A 27,876-nucleotide genomic window follows, 5' to 3' on the forward strand; every position below is an offset into this window, starting at 1 on the left:
ACAGTGAGAACAATGTTCCTGCTTTGCTGCCAATGCTGGCACTTTCAGAGTGTGGCTGCAGAAAAGACACAGCAGTCTGACAATACCCATCATGACAGGAAATCTGAAAACCTTAGAACTTGTGCAAAGTCACACATCCTCCATTCCTATGACAGCATACTCATAACAACTTTGTTTGGGGTTTCCTCTAGGCAAGATCTCAGAGTAAGGGTGGCAATAATTATGTGGATGTGCTGTACAACTCTCAGCAGCAGTTTCAGTTTTCAGGCATGCTAACTTCACACCTCTGCTGGGCAGCTAATTTTACATTATAGCATCTGCTTTAATTCATTTTTCTAGGGTTAAAATAATTTTAGTTCTACAGACATGCTCAGTGCTATCATAAGCTGAGCCAACTACTCTCTCCAATAAGAAGGAAGCTCTCCCAGTCGTCATGCTCTGCTGTTTCTAATCACTTCAAGCCCTGAGCTCTGGGCGTTTTTGAACAGAGTTGGATAAAATACATTCTTACTTCCTACTGTCTGGTATGTGCACTAACTGTTTTTTTAAGCTGCATTCTTGGAGATATTGGCAAGCATGCTGAGCCTCTAACAGGCACTCACAAAGTGCAAGCGTTACAAGCTTCCAAATTTCACAGTTAACCTCAGATTTACACATGGGAGGGAACACAGAGCTCCAGGTCAGCGTAACATTCCCAATGGGCCTGTCTGCAGCATCTTCAAAGTGTGCTCCCCTGGCACTTTTAAGTTCCATTTTCTCTAAGAAGGTAAGAAGCTGTTACTTGCCTGTAGTTAGGGATTTCCAGAGGTGTGTTGCTTCTTTTCACTTGGGTTAACTTCTGAGAATAACTTGAGGATTTAGGGTCGTTTGTAAGGTCAGGTAACACTGTATAGTTCTGTAACCTGGGACCACCTCTCACATAAAACCAGAGCACTTAGAAGCTGAAGCTGATCAGAAATTGGATGTTTTTCATATTTGCATGCATGATATGAAGTGTCAGGATGGATGTGGAGCATTGATCTGGGTCTGGAGACCGCTGGAACACAAGTTCTGGCATGCAGATGCAGAGCAGGTTCAGTCACCTTCTCAGAGCATGACAGCAGTTGATGTGGTTGTCTGCACCGAGGTATTGCCATCCTGAATGACCTGTAATGTCCTTCTGAACATCTCCTGGAGTTTTTGCGTATAAGGAGAAGAGAAACTATTTCCCATGTGAGTCAGTGTTTTAGAGTACGGAGCATCACTGTTGGTTGAAGTATTGAATTTGCATCAAAGTTATAAATTTGGAAAATACACTGATACCCTTTCTAGAGGTCCATGTAGTAAGATGGTATTTTATTGAACAGTTGGAAAACTGGCCAAGTCTAAGTTGGGAAATGAGGTTTTGACAGTGGGATACATGAAGGATTATCCAAAGCAGAAAAATGTGAAGGACAGCATCATGTTAGCCACTAGCAAGTGCAACCGTGTGTATACTGGTTCTGAAAGCTCAAATGACATATTGGTTGTGAATGATTTTCATCAGCTATAAGTGGCCTTTTTTACAGAATTCTATCGCTAACCATGTATAATAAACCACAAAAATCTTGATTTGTTAGATAGGTTACCCCAAATATGCCTGTAACATTTAAGGAATTAGAGTGGTAAAAGTTCTGCAACGTGTGTGATTTATAACCATACCGTGCCAATTCTGCAAACACAGGCCATTCATAACCTGGTGGGCAAAGGCAGATACTTCATAGGGAAAAGGGACTGCAGGAACATGCCAGAAGACACGCCTTTGGGGTGTGAGGAAAGATGGGCTACTGGGATGCTAACATCCTTTTTCTGCTCTAGTCACAGGTACCAAACCAAAGATGTCCTCAACAAGAACGATTCTCCTCATCCTGGGATTCCTCTCTACTTTGGCTGTAATTGCTTTAATTGCTGTAGCAGTCACCCAAAACCAGCCACTTCCGAAGAATATTAAGGTATTACAAGCTGGTACCCTTAGAGGAAAACAAGCTGGGGGGGTGGTTAGGTGTGCATAGTGCCCACAGACGTGTCCCAGCCCTTGCTGACTCTGGCTAACCTCTTTTTCTGGCTCCATGCACCTCAACATCTTGTTTTACATCTTTGTGGTAAAACCAGTTCCAGCTTCACAGGGAATCATCTCTTAAGCAGCCAGCCCCAACTCCGGGGTTTCTCTGCTCCCGTTTCCTTCAACAGGAGTTTTGCACCGAAGCTCTGCTGAGAAGAGCAATGGCACACATCCCCACAGCTTCCAGAGAGAGGGGCTGTGTGTGTCTGGTCCCCCGTGTGTGGAGGCCAGCACACACAGGTCTGGTTGGGTGCCTGGGGTGTGATATGGGCTCTGTTTTGCCCACAGTATGGGATCGTGCTGGATGCGGGCTCGTCCCACACCAACCTCTACGTGTACGAGTGGCCAGCAGAGAAGGAGAACGACACCGGGGTGGTGAAGCAGGTGGAGGTGTGTAAAGTTGAAGGTAAGAGGAGAAAAAGGAGCTGGGGAAGGGGTGTAGGATGAAGAAGAGATAGTGTAATAAAAAGGTGAGGGAGGAGAAATCTAGAGGAAGAGGCCAGTAGTATAAATGGTGTTACAGCTGTGAGATAATGTATGACTGAATGTTTCCCATGGGGAGCTGTACGTGCCTGACCTTCCTGGGGAGAAAAATGGATCCACTTTTTCCTTTGTTTTCAGGATGCTTAGAATTGGTTGCTTTTTGGAAAGAACTACACCAGAGAATGTACTTAAATAAATAAAATGTCTGCATGCACTCTTGCTGAAGTGCTGATGAACACAATGAGAGGGGAGAGCATGGTTTGCCCTTTATCAAGGCTCCTGTGCAAGTTATGCACAGGGCTTGTGGCTCAAGGTTGCTCAGTTTATGCATGTCATGGTGCTTTTTTTATTCTATTTAATTGCTGTGTAGATGCTGTATGGTTTAGGAAGGCATAAATGAAGCCCAGGGGTGCACACAAGGAACAGCACAGACCACCATGGATCGCTGCATTCTGAGGTGCTGTCAGACCTGCCTGGGGTCTTTTCAGCTCTCTGCAGTGCAGGGGAAAGCCCTGCTGTTATCAAGCTGCTGTGATAGCTGCTCAGTGCTGCAGCATCCCACGTCACGAGCTGCACCCTGAGCTTACAGCAAGCTGGAGCAAATGGGGATTCCCTGCTGCCATGCAGGCACTGGTCCTGGGGCAGTCCAGGGTACCAGGGGACACACGGCAGAGAGGGACAATGATTTTTAACTTGGGTTAGCATGAGACACAATAGCTGCAAAACACCCGGTGTTGTAGTGTGAGTATAAAGTACACAAACAAATGACAGCATCTGCCCCCAGAGGAGCCAGCAGAGAAGGGTCAGGGATTTTCAGGCACAAATCCAGGGTACACCCAGGCAGACTCAGAGAAGAGACTGCAGATGTTCAGGGCATGCTAAAGAAATGGCTTGTCTCATTCGTCGATGCTGGTTCACAGCCTGCTTTGCAGAGAAAGGGTGGCAGATGCTGGGCACCGTGAGCACCCACGATGTGCATCGGGCTTAGTGGGTGCTGGAGGATTTCTAAAGCTCCTCAGGAATGGGGTGCTTGAATCTGATTCTGCGGCTGTGACACTGTTTAACACAGCCGCTCACGACAGCATCCTGGGACCATGCTTGCAGTCTGAACAATGAAGTGTCTTTACTTCTTGCAGGCCCTGGGATCTCAGGTTACTCCCATGCCACAGAGAAGGCAGGTCCCTCTCTGGCACAGTGCCTACAACAAGCAAAAGAGGTGATTCCCTCAGCACAGCACAAAGAGACACCCGTCTACCTCGGAGCAACTGCTGGCATGCGGCTCCTCAGGTACTGCAGGGCTTGTGCCCCTCCCCTGCAGCACTGCACCTGGGATCACCATGGATGTGCACTGGGGGCCTCTCAGGGACACTCCTTGGACATACTGCCAGCTCCCACTGTGCCCAGAGACCCCCCTGTGCTCCTGACCTCCCTGAGCCCCGAGTCCCCTGGACTTTTCCCTTCCTTCCCCACTCTCTCCAACTCCCCATCATCTCTGGCATCCACATGCAGCACAGAGACACCGGGAGATCAGCAGGGCCCAAGGTGATGCCCAGACATCCCCACAATTAAGGGGTGCTCAAACATCCCCACAGTCTGGCATTAGGCCTAATCCTGGATTTTTGAGCCCAAACATGTTGCAACTCCCCATAGATGGCCATCAGAGGATAAAGTAATTTTATAATCATATCCTCCCTTAATTACAATTTGTGATTTTCATGAGGGTGACCCAGACCTCTCCTGGCTAGGACAAGGAATTGATTGATCTTAGGTGTATATTGCCTGGGAAATTTTCCTGGGGATATCTGCTGAATTTCTTCACTAATGGTGACAGTAAAGAATGAGACGAGTCTCCACAGTGCAATTCCTGTCAGGACATATGCTACAGAACAAGAGCTCTGGTCTCTGCTCCAAGTATCTAGCACTCTCAGCTGCAGGGTCTGTGAGTGCCAGAGCTGGTGGCAGCTGTGCTGTCAAGGTGTGACAGAGAGGACCATGGCCAGTTAGAGCTGGATGACTCATAAATGACCAATCTCTCACCACTGACACTTGGTAGGGAGTTGCAGGCTGCCTACTCAGAATAATGCACCTAGAGAGCTGTCAGCCAGAGTTACTCCATCCTTTCTTCCATTCATCCAGGTTGCAGAATGAAAGTGCAGCTGACAAAGTCTTGTCCTCAGTAGGAAACACACTACGCTCAGCTCCCTTCAACTTCCAGGGTGCCAGAATCATCACTGGTCAGGAAGAAGGAGCCTATGGATGGATCACCATTAACTACCTTCTGGGCAATTTCAAGCAGGTAGTATATCTATGGCAAGTACATCTGAACCATTGGCTTGCAGCACTTTGTAAGTCCTGCCTTCAAGAAGGTGCCACAGGCACTCTCTTCCCTTGTAAGCCATTTACCAGGGATCAGGAAGCTGCACATCTTGCCTCAGCAGCTGCTGTGAGTACACCCTGATACTTAGTGGTATCAGGATGCACCGCTACAGTCAGGCTTCAAGCACTGAAAGAAAACACTAGCATCTTCAATAATCTTGCTTGAGTACAGCATCCTTCTCACTTCCTGATCTAAAATATTTCTGTTTCTGAAAAGTTTGACTATGGTTCTTTCCTGTTGAGCTTATAAAACTTCTGAGAAATGAAACAGTAAGTGGACTGTTTTTTCTCATAACAGTGGTATTAGATTTCATATTCTTTGCCCTCCTGTAAACACTTGGACATGATCCATCTGCTGTATTTACAAGCTTGCATTTTTCTTATGTCTTGTTCCAGCTCTCATCTCATGCCCCCTCCAGGACTTCCCATGTTTCCTGTGTTCTGTGCTTCTGCTTCTCTCCTCATATTCCTTTCTCTTTTTCTTTTCTCCAAAATAAATCCTCTCTGTGCCCAATAGATCTGGTTCACTTTGATTTTTTTTTATTTTTTTTCCCCCAAGTCTGGCTGGAAAAAGCTTCTACACTCCCTGAAATCCTCAAGTGAGACATCAGGAGCACTAGACCTTGGAGGAGCCTCCACACAGATTACCTTTGTATCAAAGGACCTCTCTTCTGAGTCCCCAGAGAACCAGCTCTACTTCCGTCTCTATGGCAAGGATTACCAAGTGTACACGCACAGCTTTCTCTGCTATGGGAAGGACCAGGCTCTGCAACAGAAACTGGCCAGGGATCTACAGGCAAGTACATCTACACCTGTAATTGAATGATCCTGGAGCCTCCCTGCTCTGGGATAGTGGTGCTGTAAAAGTTGCTGTGTCCCAGCTCACCTCTTAGTCTGGATTAGGGAAATGTCATTGTTCTCTATACAGACTGGGCACGAGGTGCCCAAAGAGGTGACAGACACTTTCAGAAGTACTACCAGTTTGAGATGCCCTGATTCTCAGGCATGGGATAGCAAGAGAATTGCATTTAACTGAGGTACTCAGGGGAGGTGACATTTCACCATCTCTGAGAAGCCCAAATCAACAGCACAGCTTCACAAACTGTGACTTAAAATAATTTGCCCAGGGTCCTACAGGGAGGCTGGGCAGTACCCACATCTTCTCCTGCATAGCCAGTGCCTTAAGCCATCCTTATCCCTTCGACCTGATGTGTGCACCTGGATGCGATGTACTGTGACAAGTGCCACCCTTCCTTGTGTTCTTCCCCGGGGTCATTCTAGAGCAAAGTGTAACAGCTTGGATTGATTTTTATTTTCAGACCGTGGAGAACAGCAGCCTACCCGACCCATGCTTTCACAAGGGTTATGAGAGGACTATAAATATTAGGGACTTCTTCAAAAACCCTTGCACATCAGACAAGGAGAAGCAATTACCTTTCAGCCAGCTGTACATAAAGGGAGAGGGGGACTATCAAAAGTGCCGAGAAAATATCCAGAAACTCTTCAACAAGAGCAACTGTCCTTACTCCCATTGCTCCTTCAATGGGATATACCTACCTCCATTACAAGGGGATTTTGGGGTGAGTCTTCACTCATTCTTCAACTCTCTGTAATCCAGAATGTCAGAAGAGCAGAAATTCAGAGTAATGCTAAAGTGCATTCTTCACGACTGAGGCAGGAAATCATTTACAAGATGGCTTTTTGGACATTTAACTACAAAAGTAGTGCTGCACTTGCTGTGAGGACAGACATGTTAAGAGCTACCCCAGTAAATCCTGGCTTACCAGTACTGCACTGTTCCCATTCTAACCCATCTCCTTGGGGTGCTCTGTTTACTCACTTTTTAAGCTGTCCTTCCTGATGTCCAGCCGCAGAGGCAGGAGAGCCTGCTGCAGGCAGGACCACTGCTCCTGCAGACCTTGTCTCCTGAGCTCAGTGGTGGTACCAGATCTGAAATTTACCCAGCAGCGTCTGAGTGCTGCTGAAACGAGTCAGCTCACCTATCTGCTTCCCAGACATGATGAGGAGACAGTGCATGCTCTGAACACGCATTATGTGTGACACCATGCTGACCATCAGTCCTAGAGCTGCAAGAGCTGCTCAGTGATTGTGAGCTTTTCCAGGGAACTGCTAATATAATCTTGCCCTGTTCCTGAGCTGCCTCCTACCTATCAGCTACTGGCTGTGGTCAGAGATGGTATTTCTGGACCTTGGATTATATGATGGGGCTCTGTACAATCGTTTCAGACCTTCACCTCTGCTCTTTGTGGCGATATTGGTTGCACACTCATCTCACTCAGTTGCCAAAATGGGATCATGGTTGTGACGGCAATTAGTGTTCACTGTGTGCCACTGGCACACATAAAGGAGAGAGCTCACAGAAGTTCTTTGGGAAGTCACAATTCCTACATCCATCTCTCAGCAGCTCTGAGCCGTATGCCTCAAAATTACATCACTCTTGAAAACATTCCTGCTCTTGTGTGTATGATGTTGCTTCTTGTATTTCTCTATAAATAAACAAACTCTTTTTTCTTTTGTGACCTAGTCAGATTAAAAGAATCTTTCTCCTTCAGGCTTTTTCTGCTTTCTATTTTGTGATGAACTTTTTGAACCTGACCAGTGAACCAAACCCCCTTGCCCTGAACAAAGTGACCAGCACCATTGAGAGCTTCTGTGCCCAGCCTTGGCAAGAGGTGAGCTGTGCTGGGGCTGCTGATACTTTTCTGTAGGATAAATGGCTGGGGTTAATTTCCAGAGCAAAATGGGGAAGATCCCCCCAGCACTTACAGTGGACGCTCAGGCACAAGGTGGAGCAGTGGGAAGGTGTGTTTAACAGTCTGGTGATTGCCTCCTTCCCTAGGTGAAGACAGCATATCACCACATCAAAGAGAAGTACCTGAGTGAATATTGCTTCTCTGGAGCCTACATCCTCTCTCTCCTGGAGAACGGCTATGAGTTCACTGAAAATAACTGGCAAATGATCCACTTCCTCGGAAAGGTGCGTTTTGTGGTGGGGAGGGCTCTACCCCAGCAGTTCTCTGCAGCCTCTGCCACACAGCCTGCCCTTTATCCCCAGGGGTGCCCCTGCCCAGGCAGTGCCATAGGCAGCCCCCCAGCACTGACCCTGCTCTTCTGTTCCAGATCGGCAGCAGTGACGCAGGTTGGACCCTGGGCTACATGCTGAACCTGACCAACATGATCCCCGCAGAGGAGCCGGCCGGGCCCCCTCTCTCCCACGGCAGCTACGTGGGGCTGATGGTGCTGTGCTCCCTGGTGCTGGTGTCTGTGCTCCTGTTTGCCTGGCTTCTCCTCCACAAGCCCAAGTGCCTGCAGAAGGGGATTGTTTAGGAAGAACCTGAAGGGGAGAGGAGGCAAGTCATCCCGGCTGCTCAGGGCTAGGAGACCCCAGCAGAGCAGGCTGTACTGCAGAGCCCCTCTCAACGAAGCTACTGACTTTACAACAAGGGCATTCGTTTCTTCTGAATCACACTTGCACTGACAGATGTTGGAACATCAGGCTCGCCACCTTCTCTGCCAAGGACAGACAAGCCCATGTCCCCTCCTTGAATGGGTCGTACTTTCATTCAATGAAACTTTGCTGCTTGTTGGTTTCTGCCTTGTGCACAGCATTATAAAGAGAAAAGTGGCGGCGATCTTTGGGAGCCAGTGCTCCTGCAAGGGTTATCTCAGGGTCACACATCCCACTGAGCTCTTGGGAGCTATCACATACAGGGTGATCCTGCTCCCTCTCCGCTGAAGCTGTTCCCAAGAGCCCTTTCTGCACCAGCACTCCTCTGCTCACCTCCCTGCGCCCTGAGCTCTCACGGCCCTACAGCTGGCTACAGCTCTTGCACCTGGCTGCCCCTGAAGGTGGGTCAGGCTCCCAAATGCCACTCTGGGACAAGAAGGGACGAGGATGAAGAAACTGAGCATGCTTGTGGTTATCAGCCCTTAGCTGGGCTCTGTCAGCTGTCAGCTCCTTTTGCAGGTGGCAAAATGCCTTTTTCCCATGTCTTCCTGATGTTGTTGCTGGACCAAAGCTGGCTCACTGTTGCACTGAGCCATTCCCACGTCCCTAAGGTACATCAAGCCACAAGTTCCCAGCCAGGCACTGCTCCTTTTTGTAGGAAGAGCTTGTATTAGCCCAGGTTCCTTGGCCGGTGGTGATTGTGGATGCCTGCAGGGACTCCGGTGTGATCAGTGTGCCCTCAGGTACAGACCCACTAAAGCAACCCAGGGTCGCTGTGCTGTTAACACAGCAGCTTCCAGTCTAGGGCAAGTGTTTATTAGTTAATGTTCCTGTAGGCAGCTGGCAGCAGTTAACCAGCATGAGCATGCACAGATTGAACCACTCTTTCCACCAGCAAAATTAGTGAAGGTTTGCCTTGCCTTTCCTCATAGCACAGGCTTATCCTACGGCCATAAGACCCAGGGCTTGTGAGTGCACATACTGCAGCTCATGTTCTAGCACACAACCCGGACGATGCCACTGATTGAGTTTATGAATCACTTTCTTCCATTTTCCATTTCTTGGTCCAAAAAAAAGAGAGGTAAGTCAGAAATCCATTTTTGTAAAAACACTCAGAAACCACCGGTGCCTGTCTACCTCCCACAAAATCTCAGAAATCTCTTCTCGTAATGACCTGTAAATGTGGAGGCAAGAAGAAAGCAGATAGTGTAGAGAGGAAGGCAAATAGCAAACACACACCTGTTTCCCCGAGCAGAGGTGTAGGCAGTGTGGAGGGGGTCAGGATGTGCAACCCCAGTAATGCCTTCTCCTTTTGGCAAGCACCGAGCTCTCCCAGCCTGTCCCTCTGCATAGCCCAGGCTGGAAAATGTCACCCAGTTATTTCTACTTCATGTCTGGAAGTAGAAGCCCTAAAATATTGAAGGACCTAAAGGTAAGGGAAAAATCTACCCTGTCCCAAGATCTCTGGGCAGACCATTGTTCTTTCAAAAATCTGTGACCTATTTTTGCTCTGAATTAGCTGGCTTCATCTTCTCTTGGATCTTGTTCTGCCCATTTCCAAAAGACTGAGTATCTCTGCTATTAAAATCTCTTTTTCCTTGTTGGTGCTTGCAAATTGTCATTATATCATGTTAAATAGATAGGTTTTCAATCCGTAAAGTGGTCTCTGCTGACCTTACTTGCAGCTCTGGACTCCATTTCTTTTAAAAGTTTTACATCTTTCTGAAATTTGGACACCAAAGTTTTCAGCAGGAGTTTTCAGCAGGTAATAGAGTCACTAATAGTGAGTATCTCTGGTTTTGATCTATGCTCTAAGTTCCCCATTCATATATCTCTGGCCCAGGTCTGTTCATTTAACAGAGAGTTTTTAGGCTTTTGAGTCCAGCTTGACTATAGTAACTCGTTCTTTTTTCCTAGTCATTGCATTTCAGAACAGCCCCTGTCTCACATCCTACATCACTGTCTCTCCATGTGAGCCATTTTTCCTTCTGTGTGGCTCCACTGAAACACATATTATTCAAAGAATATTGCCCCAAGCAGATTATCCAGTTCAATCTGCAAATGACCCTTCACCAGCTGTGAGTCCCTTGACCAGTTTTTGTTTATCTGCAAGCACACTGCGATGTCGGAATTCAGCCAGGGATGCAGCCTTCCTTCTGTTGTTTGCAGCAAAGATAGGTAGATGAGAGATGAACAGCAGGTTTTGGCCGTGGCTGGAAGGCATGCAGGAGAAATGTGTGATCAGAGCTGCATCTGCTGCCCAGACAGCCTGAATTGCAACACACCCCATCACCTTCCTTGCACACGAGCCTTTGCAGCAGAGCAGATGCCCTGGAGAAGCTCCCCAGGTGAGCTGGTGTATCTGTCCTTCCCATGAACAGCATGGAAACCTGCAGAGTGGCAGTTCCTCTCCTGAGACCTCCTGGGGGATCTGGCAGCTGCTCAGTTCTGTCCATGACGAGAACTGGCAGATCCATTAGGATCTGTCAGAAATTGATGCAAAAACTTCATGTGGAAGTTGGTGTGGAAAGAAAGCTTGTGCCAGTCTGCTCTTCTTGTCCCTGCTAAGGATTTATGTAAAAGGAAAATGTCAAGTATCTGGGAGAAGAGCTTTTACAATGTTTTGTATCTTCATTGCAAGTTCCCTAGTATTAATATTGTTAGCTCCAGATTCTGGAGCCAGGTGAGCAGCTGGCATCTTCACTTGCTCCTCCTGTCTTAATTATTTCACTTTTTGGTTTCAGTTTTGGGGTTTTTTTAAAGCTTTAAATGTGACTTGAGTGCAATCTAAAGGGCCCAAACAAAAATAAATGCAAAATACGCTACAATATTTTTAAACATTATGACTTTTAGACTCCATTCGTAAATAAATCTCTCCAGGATAAGAACTTCTAAGCATGCCAGTTGAGCAGCCTAAGGCTCCAGGAATTCATTGACTGAAGGCATCCTGTCAGGGTGAGACCATTGCATGTCACTGCCTGGTAGTGAACACTCACAGAACGGCCTATGATTGTTTTCTCTCCATTTCTCCTGCTATTGCAGGACTTTATCAATGGAGTCTACGCAAAATCCTTGGTCAAAGAGTTCAAGTTTATGAACATTCATTTCTTTGCTTCTGTGTTGCATCTGATCCAGCTGTATTCAACCCAAATGTGTGTTCCAGAGCCACCCAACATGTATATGAAGACCGTTAATGATAGTGGAGGGAGTTTCCAAATATGCCAGTAATAATGTATCGTTTCTCTTGTTAATACAGTTGATGTGCCTCAATGATAATTATCTGTGCCTTATTTCTATTTCGGTAGCTTCTAGCTTTAATTTCTAGACACATCCTGCCTTTACCATTTTGCTTTTCCTGGGTGAAGCATCTTTTAATATCACATGTTCTTGCCTATCACATATTTGCTCACTATTCAGCTCTGCTGTGCTGCCAGGACTTCAGACCTCGGTCTCTTTGGAAAAGAGAGTTCTCCTGGGCTCCTATGATGCTCTGAGATGTGCTGCAGCACGGTGGGATGAGTACCTCTGGTCTGGGTTCCAACACTGAGTGCTCTGTTTTTGGGGAGGCTCCTTGCAGAGGGATTTGATAGCTCTGCAGGGTGTGAGAGCAGCCTGGTCTGACGGCCTCTGATGGCCTCCATGAGCTCTGCCATATTCAGCCAAGTGTCCAGTGCGGGGCAAAGCTATCGGAACTGGTCAGAAGGGAGAGCCTGGGTACCTGCAGCGCCCTCGCCTCTTGCAGGAATACTGTTCCCCACCACAGGCTCTAAGCACCTTTCACTCTCCTCCCTGATAAAGCTGCCTCTCCTCTGTGCACAGCTGATTTCTCCAGCCCCACAGCAAAACACAGCGGGGCCTCCACTTGGAGGGAAGCTCTCAGAAGTGGGGCCATCACCTCTGCACTGGAAGGCTGATTTGAAGCGTTGGCACTGGCCAGGGCTTTCCAGTTTCTCCCAGGGCAGCTCTGGGCCGGATGTGTGCCCCTTCATTCTCCACCCCAATTCTTCCCATGCTCTGTGCCAGGCAGGATGTGCGGGCTCTGCGGGGCTGCCAGCTTTGTCACAGGCTCAACAGCCTGTTCAGGAGGGACTGGGGAGGGTACACTGAGGTTAACAGTCCCTGCCACCCAGGCCATGTGTTTTCTTTCCGTGGCCCAACCCTGAAGAAATGGACCTTTGTTTTGATGCACACACAAGCCTCTGTATGCTTATCATAATAAAGACTTCTGAACTGATGCCAGAAAAGTTTTCATGCTGTTTTCCAGAAGATGGGAGTTTGCCAGCAGTGGAATGGAGCTTCTGGCACTAAACATGGAAAAGTCCTGAGATGTGATTTCCTCTCTTGCCAGTTCCTTGATGGTCTCCTGGGTCAGCTCTGAAGTTCCTGATGGATGGGTAGCATCCCCTCCTGGTAGAGAAAGGCACTGTGGTCTTTCCCAGGCTCTCACACAGGTTACCTCACTTCTAGGAAGGCTGCTAGTGCCCAAGCCACATCTTTCTTTGCCTTAGTTTCATCGTGACCTCTTCAAAGCAGGTTGTTCTCCCAAGCTTTAAACCGGACAGAAGCAGTCCTCTGTTCTCATTTTCCCTCTCCCTCCCCCAGGCAGCCCCACTGGCATCATCACTGCAGCCCACCTTCCCAGCCCCCCAAACAGGTGAAGGACAGTGGGCCTGTGCCCCTCGCTCACAGGGCTGCGTGTCTGTGCGTGCAGCCACAGCCACAGCTCTGCCAAGGCAAACAAATCTTGTCATAGTTGTTATTTTTCTTTCAGCACGCACTCCCCACAGTTTGCTCATTCTTATGGCTTTTAGCTTGAACTTTCCTCAAACTTTCCAATGTTCCTCTGTTAACAATATGGCCAGAACTAAAGTGAACCCTTCAGATGGAGTTTTTCCTCGGCCAGCTCCAGCGGAATCAGCTCCTTGCCGCCTGTGCCCATCAGCAATGCAACGGTGGGGGGACAGGGCTTGCATTCACATTCCTCTCACTCTCACCACAGTGGCACAGAGCATTCCTGCTCCCCTTCTTTCTCCCACTGCCTCAAGTCTCTCCATTTCTGAACATCTGGTTGGGGGGTGGGGGAGTGTATGATCCATCCCAGATGTATTAGCCGTATTTTCCAAATGAAGTCTTTATTTACTTCCTTCACTGTTTCTAAGTTCTAACCTCTTCTATTGTTTGTTTCTGCTTTCATCGCAGGCTGTTTTCAAACATGCCCAAATCAATTATTGGATTAAAGATCCATTATGTTGTCATTTTCCTAGAATGTGTAAAGGCCATGCTAGGTCAGATCAAACAGGCAGCGCATTGGCGCTCTCTCCAGCTGTGTGGTGGGTGAGGATTTAGAGGGATAGTTACGGAAACAGCATAATCCTTTCCTTCTACCCATCAGGGGCTTAGGAAACTTGTGATCAAATGATTGCTTCAAGATCTGGTAACTGTGGGTGCCCCTGCTCTCTACAAATTCATCTTACCCTCTTTTGCACTCATTTAACTTTCAGCTTTTATGATGTAATCTCATGGTGTCCTTTGTGCAAAACTATTTCCTTTCGTATGCTTTCAACCTGCTGCCTGATAACAGGCTGCCTCCATCCCTGTGCTATGGATAACGCTGACTAACTCTCCAGACCTAGTAGTGTGTGAGATGTGTTCTCCACCCACATGAGATTTTGCCCATGGCTCCTTTTTAGGCTCTAATGCTCCGGCATTTCTTTTTTTACCGTTGCTTCTCACATCAGTGTTGCTTGCCTCCATAGGAAAGTGAGAGCTTTCCTCATGTGTCCCTTGGCAGCCCTGCAGTTCCAACTCTGACACTGCTGTCCCAGGATATTGAAAGCAGCCTAGGAAGGGAAAGGGGAGGGTGAATCTGGCCAAACATGGGGCTTGTGCTATTTTACTATAGCCCTGCCTCGCACTCTCTGGCTGCCAAGTAACACTGGGTAGTGCTGGAAACCTGCCCACGACTCTTTCACATGGCCTTCGTTGCTGAAGCCTGGGGAAAGAGCAGCTCCACGGGAACCCAGCAGCCCTGGGAGCAGGGAGGGGAAGGAGGTGAAGGCATTTCCCACTGCTGTTGAGGGCTGCCAGCTTGGCAAAATACCACCAGACCTGTCTTGCTGTAGAGACAATAACTGTCCTACCATACCCATGCTCACCCTGCCACAGCTTCAGCGACTTTGCCTTGGTTTCTGGCATGTGCTGGGAGAAGCTGTCACCTCCAGCACTGGCTCGTGTCACCTGGCTACAGATGGGTGCAATGCCATTCCTGCACCCGAACGTGTGTTACTTTCAGACTGGCTGACAAGCAGGGATGTAGGGGGATGAAGCTTAACTAGGAGAAGGTATTAATATGGTTATTGCTATCTCTTTATATGTATAATGTTCTTCTTTTTCTGTTCATGTCTTCAAAAGGATATTTTTTTCAAAAACAGGGATTAAGAGGGAACTGTGCAGGTGGGGCAGAAGACCAAGAAGGCTGAGAGTCAAGGATAGAAAGGACCACAATGATGGTGCTAGGGCAGAAGAATATTGGATATGGGAAAGTCTGAGTAAGCCAAGTCATGAGCAGGCAACCCGTGTGCCTTGACCACCAGCCTGTACTGTTTGCATCAGAGGCTATCAACAGCAGCTGGAGGCTATAAACAGGGACTCCCTGGCTTTACAACTGCTCTTCCTGGAAAACTGAGGTAGAAAGGCCAAGCAGATGTGGGGAACAAGTAGGAAAGCACTGGGAGAGAATGGTTTGCTGGGTGAAACCACCCTTGACACAGAAACTAGAGTAATGCAGCACAGATCCACCGCAAGGCTGAAGGGAAAGCAAATGTTTGGCATGGCACTGGGTATCCTGGGCAGCCCGTTACTGATGGTTAGAGGAGCTCCTCTCTAGAACGGCCTGGATAGAGCAGAACAGCACGCTCATGTTACCAAAGGGAGCCTTTCTCTTGTCCTGTCCAGCCGTGATGGTAAATTTTTCAGCTGTTTGTGCTCATGTTTGGGCTCTGTGTCAGAGTTGTCCCAGTAAATACCTCTGTCAGAGCCACTAGGCTGCTGGAGTTTCAGCCTCGTGGGGCAAGGCTGCAAAGCAGGGCTGCCTCTGGCAGCAGGCAGAGAGCAGGGACCATGAGCTGTCTGCTGCCCACTGGAATAAGTGTGGCAGAGGAGTGGAGAGGAACCAGCTCCCTCCATATCCAGAAACGGTTTGCAACCCTTTGTCAGCAGGCAGCAGGACACTTTCATTTGTCTTTACTCAGTTAAGCAATGTCCTGCTGCCCAGTGCCTGTCAGAGCTCCTTCTCATGCCCGCTCCCTGAGCAGGGCGGGGTGATACCAGACTTTGGAGCGGAGCTCTCTGTGATGGTCCTTGCTCAGCAGACAACTCCTGCATCACATCGCACGCTGCTCTGCCCTCCCCCTGCACCGTCCCAGCTCGGCAGCTTGGGCTGCCAGCTGTGGCGAGGGCGATGCAGTCAGTCCCTGCCTCTGTTTATCCCGGGAGCAATGGGATCGCCGGGTGAGCAGGGCCGGGCGGAGGAGCCGACTGACCCGCGGAGCCCGCGGCGGTGCCTCCCCTGCTTCCCCAGGAGATGGGGCAGGAGCTGGGGCAGCGGCGCGGAGCCGGGAGCGGGCTCCAGGGAGGGGCGGTGGGAGCTGCCCGGGCGGGGCTGCGGCAATCGTGCGGGCAGCCGAGCCGCCCCGGCGCTATCCCCATCCCCCTCGGCTCTTGCCCCACGAGAGGGCTTGGTGACGGGCACCCCCGCCCGCCGTTCTCTCCTCTCCCCCTCCTCTCCCTCTCCCTCTCCTCTCCTCCTCCCGCCGCTCCCCGTGCGCTTGGCAGCCCCGACGCCCTCCGCAGCCAGTTTTCCAGCCCTGCGCTTCTTCTGCGGTGACAGCCAGTGGCTGCGGGGGCCTGTTTGCTGTCCAGTTAATAAGTGAGCTGGAGAGGGGGGAAGCTTCTCCGCCGGGGGAGAGCGGGCGGGCGGGCGGGGGGAGCATTCCTGCGCCGCGGGGCCCCGGCGCGCCCCGCTCCCGCCGCCCCCCGCCCGCAGGTGCAGGGGGCTGGCACTCGGCGGCTGGAAAGAGCTGGTTGGAGTTTGCACTTTAAGCTCCCGGCGGGGAGGGAGCCGGGGCTGGGAGCTGGTCCGGGCGCCCGGCGCCGCGGGAGGATGGCGCGGTGGCTGCGGCCCCTCGTGGGAGCCCTGCTGCTGCTCGAGGGCGCGGCCGCGCTCAGCTTCCTCCACCATCGCTACGAGGAGCTGGTGCAGGCCCTGTTCCGCGTGCAGAGCCAGTGCCCCTACGTCACCCGCATCTACAGCATCGGCCGCAGCGTCGAGGGCCGGCACCTCTACGTGCTGGAGTTCAGCGACTACCCGGGCATCCACGAGCCCCGTGAGTACGGGGGAAGGGGACGGCGCCTCGGAGAGGACGCGCTGCCTCGGCGCGCTCCCCGCCACGCGGCACTGCGGGGGCACGGCCGGGCGGGTGTCTCCCTTTCCGGGCAGGACTCCTGGCAGTGCCCGGCTGCCGGGCAGCGCGGTCTCCGGCAGGGACCCGCGGGGACGCGCTCGCCCGGCCCGCACACGTGCGCCGTGCCGTGCGCCGTGCTTGCGCGGCTGCGGCGCCCAAGGCGCGTACTTTGGACGGAGCTCTGAGTATTCAGCTCCAGCTAATGCGAGAAAACAGGCGAGCCCGTCCCAGCACCCCGCCTGCGCTACCACGCTCTCCTTCCCAAAACAGTGTTGTTCAGGCAAGGAGAGCAGCGCCCACCCTGTGCCCTGTGCCGCTGGGTAGTGACAGGAGAGAAAGCGTTCGGCCCTTCCTCCTCCAGACGGCGAACACAGAAGGGCAGCAAGCAGGACCCCCGGCAGAGAGGGCGCTGGGTTTCTACAGCCCTCCCAGCCCCGGGAACAGTGCAGCCTCAGTGGCGGGCTGGTCTCAGGGGTCTCCACCTGCTGCCACGTGGCCCTGTGGAACCTTGGCAGCAGCGGCCCCTTGGGCTGCTGCCTGTGCAGCTTGGGGCTGCTGCCGAGCCAGACCTTGCTGGCAGCCAGGTGCCCTGGGGGGGCTGAGGAGAGCAGCTGCCTCTCCAGGCTGGGGGGCTGCACACAGGGCTCCCTCGCATCCCTGCCTTGTGACCCTGAGCTGCAGGTAAGGCCAGAGCTCTCCCTACTTTCTGCAGGATCTTTTGCCTTTCAAGTCGTGGTTGATGTGGTTAAATGCTGGGGCTGGTAAGTGCGGGCAGCCGAGTGACGTGGAACAGTGCCAGCAGGGCTGCAGGGGTGCGCAGAACCTGCGCCCCCTCAGTGGAGCAGCCCCCGCAAACCCCGCAGCACCCCATGCCTGGCAGCGCTGCACTGGGGGCATACTGCTCCCATCCCGTGGCCCGTGGCATCGCTTCCAAGGGTGCCAGGAGGTGGGATGGGAGGCTTCTCACCTTGACTACCTCTGTGACAGCCCTGTTCAGCGCTGGGAAACCCGCGTGGCACTGAGGGCCTCTGGGGCACCTCCACAGTGCATCGAGGGCTGATTCGAAGCACGGAATGAGCAAAGGGCACTGGCGCTGCACCACTGGATTTTAGACTTGCAAAACCACATGAAAGCAGCTGGAAGGGCTGTAGGAGATGACTCAGATCTCTTCTGCCCCAGGCAGGCAGCATGGACCTATGGCCCTGCTTGCAGCATCGGCCACTGTCAGACGGGCATGTTCAGCTTGTAGCATGAGGAATTTGGGAAACTGTGGATTTCCTTGAAGGACGTGAAAAGTAACCCTGAAAAGCAAGCTCAGAGTCAATGGGCTTACATGCAGTAATTAGAGTTTGTATGTCCATATACATAAAGTTCAGGCGTTTGCATACAGAAAAAGGCTGACAAATCTTGCTGCAGACTCGAACAAAGCAGAAAATCCTTGCTGAAACCTTATTTTTTTAAAGGCTGCACATATGTCCAGGATTTTTCTTTATTTTTAATAACTGAATTATCTAACTAAATCAATTCTCATGTCCCTGAAATCTAACAAGATCAAAATATGTTGCCCACCTCTGAGGTCTTGTGAGACACAGCAATCAAAAGACATGGAAAAGCAAAATCTTTAGCTAAAATTAGACGGGTTGTTTTTTGGGTTTGTTTTTTTTTTTTTCAATGCAGCAAAGGCACATGGGCTTTGCAAGCAGCAGCTCCTAATCTGGGGATGTGATGCCTTTTACCTCAGGGATCCTGATGGACATCATACCTGGCAGCAGGGCTGCACGCTGCCACTGTGAGTCTGATCCCTGCTAGCGGCCAGAAAGCTCACAGTGCAATGGGAGTCTCAGGATCTGGCAAGCCAACCTTTGTAACAGCACCTTTTTTTTTTTTCCTGACTCTTTCATGTGACAGTCAGGCTCCCTTTTTAACTTAATTCCCCTGTTGTCTTCCATTCTACCAATGCTTGCTCCAGCCTGCAATGTGACATTTTATTTTCCCACAAGTAACTGCTTTAAAAGGCCCTCTGGGAAAGCACAACCTGTCCCTCTCATGTCCTGCCTCTCCTTCGGCAAAGCAGCAAGTCCTGTTCCAGGCACTGTCTGCCTGTGGTCTCCAAGTCTGTATTTTGAGACCTTATTTTAGAAAAGTCAGTGGCAAGGGACCTTTTTGGTCATACTGGAGCTGCCTAAGGCACAGTTTAATCCATATTCAGCTCAGCTGCTGAGGGTTTCTCCAGGCTCTTTACCCTTGAGAGTGATTAGGTGCTTAACCTTGATCTAGGGGGCAGGTGAAGGGGAAGGGGAGATGCAGAGCCAGGAATGTGCCATGCTGGTGAGAGGCACTGAGATCAAATGTAGACAAGCAGAGGTGGGAGAAACTGTCTGTCCTCTCCACTGCCACCTACCATGGAGCTGTGAGGCCCTGGCAGCCTGGGGCAATCCTGCCAGTGCTCCCTGGTCGTTTTGTGCTGCCCTTTCACCAACCCAAGACCAAGCCACCAGCAAATGCTCCTCCTGTGTGCTCCAAAGGCCCAAAGCAACTTGCAGGAGGGTCTGAGCTGCTCCCAGGGTGCTGTGGCAAAATGAAGCAGAGCCCACATGAGAACTGTGCCACTCTCCCTCACTGAAGTTTGCATTTTCCAAGGGAAAGGGTAATTTTATGCCATTTATTGGGTGTCCCTTGGGCGTGCCTGGGGCGCCCTGTGGTAGGCATTTGCTCTTCCCCCCGTTCCAGCCCTGGCTGATGGAGTCACTCTCTTGCTCTCTCCAGTGGAGCCAGAGTTCAAGTATGTTGGGAACATGCATGGAAACGAGGTGCTGGGCCGTGAGCTGCTGCTGCAGCTCTCTGAGTTCCTGTGCGAGGAGTACCGCCGGGGCAACGAGCGGATCACGCGCCTCATCCACGACACGCGCATCCACATCATGCCCTCCATGAACCCCGACGGGTACGAAGTGGCTGCCAAGCAGGTACCAGGCAGTGATCACCTCCTCCAGATGGGGAGGGGCAGAAAGCCCTTCAGACCCTTTTGGGATCCTCTTCACTGCAGCTAGAAGGAGGGGGAGTCCTTTCTCTTCATGCCCTTCCAAATTTGTCCCCATCAGCTGCTGTCGCTGCTTCTCACCTCCCTACCAAGGGTTCATGCTGTGTTTCCTGCCACAGGCGACCTTGGCAGCCAATGGAGGATATTTCCTATACCTGTTTTATTTTTTACTCTCCTTAGAAGTTATTTGTCACAGGAGGGTCACTGCAAATCCCCTGCCCTAGACTGGGAAAGTGACAGTTGAATGCCATTGTCATAAGCAATCAGAGACATGAGACATGGGGGGAAGGACCCTAGTTCTCCCCCCACAGAAAAAATCACCCATTTCTTTGTGCTGCTAGACTTCAGAGAGATATTTGTGGCTCTTTCAGCTAAAGCAAATAGTTTATTTGTCTTGTGGCTTACTCTGTCACCCTGGAAAATGAAGATACTGTTATTGATTTTCCCTGTCAGTATCAATACTCTTTTTTGTCCTGCCAGCAATAACACATGTTGTAACTCATAGGCACTGAAGTGCTTTTACAGTGGCCTGTCTCTGCTTCTCTGATATCCAACCTGACTGCACCCAACCTGGACTCACCCCTGTGATGCACCTTTGCCCCACAGGGCCCAGACAGCAACGGGTACTTGACAGGGAGGAACAATGCCAATGGAGTGGACTTGAACCGCAACTTCCCTGACCTCAACACACTCATGTACTACAGCAGGGAAATCAGCGGGCCAAATCACCACATCCCACTGCCTGACAACTGGAAAAGCCAGGTACCAGTCTGGGATACCATGAGGGCTACAGCATCCATAGAGTGTCTCAGCATGCAAGCAAATACACTGTCCTTTGTCTTGCACAGTGCTTGTCTCCTTCTCTGAGCCTTCTGCCTGGAAGAAAATGATGCAACCCTGGTCCCGTAACACAGCTTTCACCTCTGCCTCTGACATCACAGCTAGCTTGGGGGAGAAGGCTGCAATGCACGGGGCAGAGGAGGTGGCACATGCTGGCTAACACTTGTGCCTCAGGTTTTGGGGTTGTGCTGGGGGAGCTGCTTTGTATATCAGGGCAGTTGCTGGAGAGCAAAGACACAGACGCATTACAGGACAAGGCTGACAGGGCCAATCACACCACAGCCTGGCATGGAGCAGCATCTGGCACAGAGGTCTCTTCTCCCTGTCTCCTCCTCTCTTCTCCTTACAGGTGGAGCCAGAGACATTGGCTGTGATCCAGTGGATCAGCAGCTACAACTTCGTGCTCTCAGCCAACCTGCACGGTGGAGCAGTGGTGGCAAATTACCCCTATGACAAATCCCAGGATCAGCGGTTCAGGAGCCACCGGCGCACGGTCAACACGCCTACCCCTGACGATAAGCTGTTTCAGAAGGTGAGCACAGCCACGCTGGGTGGGGGCATTCCCTGGCAGGGTGCAGAGTGAGAGCTGGATGGAAGCTCTGGTCACTGCGTCATGCAGGAGCTGAGCCAAGAAATCTGTTGGAAATAATCATTAGCAGACTGCAGCATTTCTGCCAGCCACTGGCTCAGGAGCCAGGTCAGGACAGTCCCACCCTATGAGCCAGTCCCACCACAGGGACAGGCTTAACCCTCAGGGACCCCCTCCTTGTCCATGCTCTGCTCAGGCTCCCCATAACCCAAATACCACTGGTATACTCAGTAACAACCTGCTCTTCCAAAGCTGGAAGCTGCACCCAGCTTTGCCACACCATCTTAGAATGCATAGGGGATTTTTTCCTAGAGAGGTGACTGGGGGCCTGCTGAGACCAGGATAAGGGAGATGGGTGCTCAGTAGGGGCTTATGGATGGTGAAGAACAAGAACTACAACAAACAGCAAGAGCTCCAGTGCCATAATCAGACATCAGGAGGAGGGTCTGAGCTGCTCCCAGGGTGCTGTGGCAAAATGAAGCAGAGCCCATGTGAGAACTGTGCCACTCTCCCAGTGGAGTTGTGCTGTTGATCCTGTTAGTGCTAGCTGAAGCTCATGGTTTCTCTTCATTATCCCAGAAAACAATGCCTTTAGTCACTGCTTCCATTAGGAAATACTCAACACAAGAAAAAAGTAAGTCCACATCAGAACAGTTAATGAGAAAAATAAGTCCAAGCTGGAGTTCAGTCTTCTCTGGAAGCAGAATCTGCAGGGGCTTGTCAGGACCTCCTGGGATCACGGCTGTGCTCAGACCCAGATGTAAAGAGGCTGCAGTCTGGGGTGTAGGCTAATGATACCCACATGGCCTCAGGACTCAGAAATGTAGAGAAGTGACTGTTTTGCTGCTGACAGAATATTACACTGGAATCTGAGCCGTAATACAAGGGTATAGAGTTTGCCTTAGAAAACGCAAATGCCAGTCTCTTAAACTGCGTCTTACGCAAAGGACTGGCTTTGGACACAGCAGCCCAGTTTTAGCCCTGCCTTCATGTCTAAAAATAAACAGTAATCTTAATAAGGTCAACAAACAAATTGTTGCTAGAACCAGAAGCTGCCCAAACTCTTTCCTAATCCAAATTCCCCTGATATATATCTTAGTATTTGCCAGGACTGATACTGGTTACTTTTCTTCGTGTATCTTTTCCCCCCTGTTAGTGCCATTTGCTGCATGGGTCCAAGTGTCCCTGCATAGGTCCAGGGCCCTCTGCTCCCCCTCTTCTCAGCACGAGCAGGGCAGAAGCCTCTTGTGCCATCAACAAGCTTCCAGATTGCCAGATTACTGCTCTTCCTCCTTTGCCTTTATCTGTCTACATTTCGTAGAGGTTCTGGGCACCTCGTGTTGTATTTTGTTGCAGTAAAATGCAGAAACTCTCCTGTCTGACTTTCCTCCCATGTTCCTCAGCAAAAGAAGGAGCATGTTTTGTCCAGAGCCAGGCAGGTTCTCCAGCCATGCGGGGCTGGAGCGGTGACCACTGGCTGCTCTCCCTCTAGCTGGCCAAGACCTACTCATACGCCCACAGCTGGATGCACCGGGGCTGGAACTGTGGGGACTACTTTGCTGATGGCATCACAAATGGGGCATCCTGGTACTCGCTCAGCAAAGGTAAGGGCTGGGCAGGTGAGCACACCCACTGCAAAAAGAAATGAAGGGGTAGACAAGAAACCTCAGGACAGGATGGGCTGGGGAAGGACTGTGGCAATAGGATCGTGCCCATTACTAGACACCATTCTGGAGTTTGTATCTCAGACCAGGAAATGGCTTGGAAGTGCTTGAAATGGCTTGGGAAAGAGCCACAAAAATAGCCAAGGTCTGCAGAGACCTTCATCCTGTGTGTTTCTAGACAAAGGAAGCATTAATCTGTTAGTGTATTTGAAAATCCTACATTGTAATTCCATCAAAACCCAAAACTGTGACCAAAGGGAAGACAGCTTCTGGTTCCTGAAAAATTTTATCAAAACAGGCACAATGAGGAAACTGAAGAATCAACACTTAAGTCTAGACAAAAGATTGAAGAGGAACTGGAAGAGATATATAGGCCCTTGTGGTACCCAACCTCCCTGGGCTTCAGAAGGCAGATTGGTGAATGATCCAGCTGAAACAGGGAGTTGCAGGGAGGAGGCTGCGCCTGTGGTGCAGAGGAGAGCAAGACAGTTCTGGTCAAAGAAAGACCAGGATGACTGTGACCTGGGAATAGGAAGGGAGCCATGCCCTGGCCATAGGCTATTTTTCTCTTCCAGGCATGCAGGACTTCAATTACCTCTACACCAACTGCTTTGAAATCACCCTGGAGCTAAGCTGCAATAAGTTTCCCCCCGAGGAGGACCTGGAGCGGCAGTGGATGGCCAACCGGGAGGCCCTTGTTGCTTTCATTGAAGAGGTAAAGGGGCAGCCCTGAGACCTACACCCTTCTCCTGCAGATCCCCATGGGCCCTGGTGGTAGGGGACCAGTAGGCACCAGGCATGGAAGGGAGTTGGTTATGGAGCTCATGGGATGCTCCTGTTGGTGGCCTTTGGGAAGCTTTGTATCCTAGACTGGCTCTGGTGGGGACAAGCAGGATCACCAAGGGTACAGGGAAAGGTAAGGTTGTCCCCAAAGCTCTGCTCTGTTTGGCAATACCCTCTTGAGCAAAGAAGGGGCCTCGAACCATCAGTCTGTCTCCCTCCCTGCAGGTTCATCAGGGCATCAAAGGCATGGTGTCAGATGAGAACAACAACGGCATTGCAGGAGCAGTGATTTCTGTCCAGGGAATCAGCCATGATATCACCTCTGGTGGGTTGTCAATCCACTTACATGTCTGAATATGTGGGTGAAGTTAGCAGGCTATAATATGGGAGGCCATTGTGGTTTGCTTCCCAAAGGCACTAGCTGGGAGAAATATGCCTTATCCTTATCCCCCTTGGGTGGGCTTAGGAAAGCCTAGGAAAGACAGAGGCGAGAACTGGAATGCAAACCTTATTGTAAAGGACTTCAGAAACTCAGCTCCTATTTTATCTGAGAGGGACAATTGAGTGGATAATCTACACAAGCCTATAAGTATCTACAAAGAGCTGAAACAGAAGGTAGCAAAGAACGAGATGAAAAAAAGAAGGAATAAGATGAGAGACTAAAAGTTCACACCAGACAAGTTTAGACTGAGAATGAAGTGCCACTTTATCCAAGTTGTGGTTGCTCCTCCCTTGCTGGCCAGTTTTAACCTCCTTTCCATAAACACCCTCCCTCCAAGCAGACCTAACATGACAGACTGCCTGCAGAAAAGAGCTGATATTGCAGCTCTTGAGAGGTCAGACCATGAAATCATTAAAGCTTCTGGCTATAGATCTGTGAGTCAGTAACACCAATATTTGGCACTTATTATTCCTAATCTGCATAGGAATGGGGTCTGTGGAAGAAATCACAGAATCGTAGAAGAGCTGGCTGCCAAGTGCCCTCTGAAATCTTCTGTCCAGCTTGGAGCAAGATTGTCCCCAGGACTGGCTCTGATCAGCTGCTGCTCCCCTCAACCAATTCTCACTGACCCCAAGGATGGATATTTCAGAGCCTAACTGCTGTCCTGTGCCGGGGCTCTACCACATTGATGGTGAAACTGCACTCTCAGATCCACCCTGAAGCAGTTTGCAATACCCATCCAGCTACATAGATGGATTTATACTCAGATTTTCAGAGTAATCCAGAATGTTACCTCACTGTTGGCCATCTCCTGTCCCTAAGCACACCAGAGCACATTCTGTCCAAGTGTTCCTGGGGTTTTCTTAAGCAGGGATCAGGGAGCAGCTGAGATAAAGAGCAACTAAAACCTGCTAACCTGAATGTAGCAAAATTGTGTATGGCAGGAATTAGATTGTGTTATGCATAAGGAGTCAGACCAGAGCTGTGATTGTCCTTAGGTCTGCTGTCATCTGACTGGCTGTGCTCAGCTTTGCAGCCTCCCTACACAGGCACGGCCAGTGCTGCTGTGCAATCCCCTTTCATTTGGCTTTTACTTGCAGACTGACCTCTTCTCCATGGCACTAATGAGACATCACTTGCAGTGTACCAATGTGAATCCAGCCTTAAGGCAGCCAGCAGATTTGGAAAAAAAAACAAACTGGGTTTTGAAGGCTACACATCCTAGAGGAAGTAACTCAGCAAGAATTACTGGAATGTCTTTTGCTTTGCTCCCTGAGCATCCTGAGTGCTTTCTTTTCCTACCTTGTGTTCCAGGTGAGATGGGGGATTATTTCCGGCTGCTGCTGCCTGGCACTTACACTGTCACAGCCTCTGCAGAGGGGTACCAGCCCCTGACAGTGACAACAACAGTGGGCCCAGCTGCACCTTCATTGGTGAGTCAGGCTGCATAGTCACAAGGGTTTCTCAAAATATCTTCACCCCAGGGAGAAAGAAATGTGATGGGGGATGTCTAGTGAGCAGCAGATAAAGGAGATAGGATGTAGAGCATTTCCAGTGGCTATAGGTTATCTGTTTTGGCAGACAAGGCTTCACACAGCTCACAGCAGGGAACAGAGTGAAGAAAATGCCATGTGCCTTTCAATTCCTTACTGAGGCCTTGCAGCTGCACTGAGCTGCCTTACCAGCTCCTGTGTCCTGCTGCCTCTTGGCCATGGGAGAGCTCCTGGCTGACTGGAACTGCTGCTCTTCAGCTCTCCCTCCATTCTCTTCATGCTCCAGGATGAGATGATGTGGGGACAGCATCTGTTTCCTGAGGTTCAGTTATCCCCCCAGCCTTTTGGGTTTCAGCACTCTGCTATCATCTGCATTCTGCCTGGGACCAAATGTTCTCAAACTTATAGCAAGAGGCTGAAGTCTGCCTTTCTTTTTGCTGAGAGCACCAAAGACAATTGGGAACTGAATGGCGACAAAGAACAGCCAAGCACCTTTGGGACATGAAGTGCTCTTGACACTGGTGTGCCTCCTACAGTGCCTTTCTGAGGGCTGGCTGGACAACTAGAAATTGGTTGTAAAAACAGTGGCTGGTGATCCCTGCCCCTGCTGTTGCCTTGTGAACATGGTGGAACCACAGATGCAGGCTCCTCAAAGGACCATCAGGACCCCCTCCCCCCATCTGCAGCACCCTGGCACATCATTTGCTTCACTGTATGTACACTGGTCAGGCTCTGCTGTAAATACGCTGTGGTTGTTCTCCCACCTTCCATCACTTCATCCCACTCTGCCCAGCCTCTGAAGTTCTTCCAGAGCTGCCCGCTTCTCAGGATTAGAAACCTTCTAATTTTCGTACTAAATTTATTTATGGTCAGTTTATGTCTACTTGTTCTTATGCCAATGTTGTGCTTTAAATAGCTCCTTTTCTTCCCTGGTGTTTATTCCCTGGTGTATTTATAGGGAGCTGTCAAGCCCAGTCCTTTGTTTTGCTAGGTTAAGCACCCAGCTCTTTGGGTTTCCTTTTTAAAACAGATTTTCTTTTACGGTGTTACTGTAGAAGACTGATTTGTTCCCTTAAGGTCTGATTTTTTCCTATCTCCTCTCTCAGCAGCCCTCCTGTTCCCATTTCTGCAACACCTCCTGACTCATTGTTCACCCCATCCCTCCCCCAAGCCCATATAATCCCAGCCCCTTTCCAGTTTCACCTTTCTGTATGGCCTCCCCATTCCCCATTGATCTGATGTGGTGTTTTGCACACTCTCTGACCTCTTCTCCCTCTTGTACCTGCTTGTGTGGCTGTAGTGGATGGAGGTTTCTTTCCCAGTTTTCTTTTTGCCTGGATCCACTGGAACACTGGTTGCTGAAAGACCGATTAAGCTAACAAGATGCAATTGAAAAAGAACTATCTGTCCTAAACCATCCTGTGTATTAAATATTCACAGAGATGCAAAGCAATGTAACGTCTTTACTCTTTGGTTAGAAAAGGAGAATAAAGAACATTGCTCAGTCCCTTGCCATTCACAGGTCCTCTCCCAAACCATCCTGGGACATTGCATGGCCAAGGAGCAGCTCTGCATAAGAAACATGGTCCATTGTTAGTACATTTTCCACAGGAGGAAAAAAAAAAAATCACAGCTGCTTTAAGAACTGAGTTCCCTTAACAATGGCTGAGACCCCTTATTGTTTGACTTGGCCCCAGAGTCAGCTTCGAAGGCAAGTGGCAGAGGCAGGTCCTGCAGGCCCCTGAGCCAGCAGAGCGCACACACGGTGTTAAATGCAGTTATCTTTGTTCTTTCAGGTGCATTTCCAGCTCAAACAAGAAGTGGTGAGAAAGCCTGCAGAGCGTAAAGCCTCAGGGACACGTATGAACAACAAAGCCCTTCAGAAGAAGGTCGTGCCAAGAGCCACCCGCCGGGGAACCCAAAGATGAGGACAGCTCATTTGGCTGAGAGCGGGGGAAGCCGTTTACATGAGGCCTGGCTGATAACTCCAGCCAGTGAACTTTCCAACAGTCCAGCATCAAACTAGCCCAAATTATTAGGTTATTAAAAAAAGATGTATTTAATCCCTGAGCAAACTGTGAAGTCATTCACAACAAAGTGTGCCTGGGCCACAGTTCCCCGGGCAGCGTGTCTGTGCCGAGTTCTCCTGCACTTGCTC

General features: G+C 50.2%; 2 protein-coding genes across 4 annotated transcripts in view; both read left to right on the forward strand.

The window, feature by feature from the left end:
• ENTPD1 (ectonucleoside triphosphate diphosphohydrolase 1) overlaps positions 1-10,011 on the forward strand; it is a 51,502-nt gene extending 41,491 nt beyond the window's left edge. For both annotated transcript variants that reach the window (XM_040071469.1, XM_040071468.1), the window contains exons 2-10: positions 1,837-1,970; positions 2,369-2,486; positions 3,700-3,850; positions 4,700-4,859; positions 5,499-5,735; positions 6,259-6,519; positions 7,513-7,632; positions 7,800-7,937; positions 8,081-10,011. In XM_040071469.1, the coding sequence (XP_039927403.1) occupies positions 1,837-1,970; positions 2,369-2,486; positions 3,700-3,850; positions 4,700-4,859; positions 5,499-5,735; positions 6,259-6,519; positions 7,513-7,632; positions 7,800-7,937; positions 8,081-8,287 (1,526 nt within the window). In that variant the 3' untranslated portion in view covers positions 8,288-10,011. The remainder of the gene's footprint in view (positions 1-1,836; positions 1,971-2,368; positions 2,487-3,699; positions 3,851-4,699; positions 4,860-5,498; positions 5,736-6,258; positions 6,520-7,512; positions 7,633-7,799; positions 7,938-8,080) is intronic.
• On the forward strand, positions 9,029-27,786 carry CPN1 (carboxypeptidase N subunit 1). 2 transcript variants are annotated; one of them, XM_058421511.1, is made up of 9 exons: positions 9,029-9,151; positions 19,637-19,833; positions 20,514-20,669; positions 21,097-21,279; positions 22,829-22,940; positions 23,576-23,715; positions 24,009-24,108; positions 25,540-25,658; positions 27,515-27,750. In XM_058421511.1, exons 2-9 carry the CDS (start codon positions 19,666-19,668, stop codon positions 27,644-27,646), a joined length of 1,110 nt encoding a protein of 369 aa, XP_058277494.1. In that variant the 5' UTR covers positions 9,029-9,151; positions 19,637-19,665; the 3' UTR covers positions 27,647-27,750. The 2 variants fall into 2 exon arrangements, with proteins under 2 accessions (XP_058277494.1, XP_039927140.1); XM_040071206.2 differs by lacking the exon at positions 9,029-9,151 and adding an exon at positions 16,565-16,792 and having other exon boundaries at positions 27,515-27,786.
• The last annotated feature ends 90 nt before the right edge of the window (positions 27,787-27,876 follow it).

The sequence above is a fragment of the Hirundo rustica genome, chromosome 8 (assembly GCF_015227805.2).
Source record: "Hirundo rustica isolate bHirRus1 chromosome 8, bHirRus1.pri.v3, whole genome shotgun sequence".
Taxonomy (NCBI): Eukaryota; Metazoa; Chordata; class Aves; order Passeriformes; family Hirundinidae; genus Hirundo; species Hirundo rustica.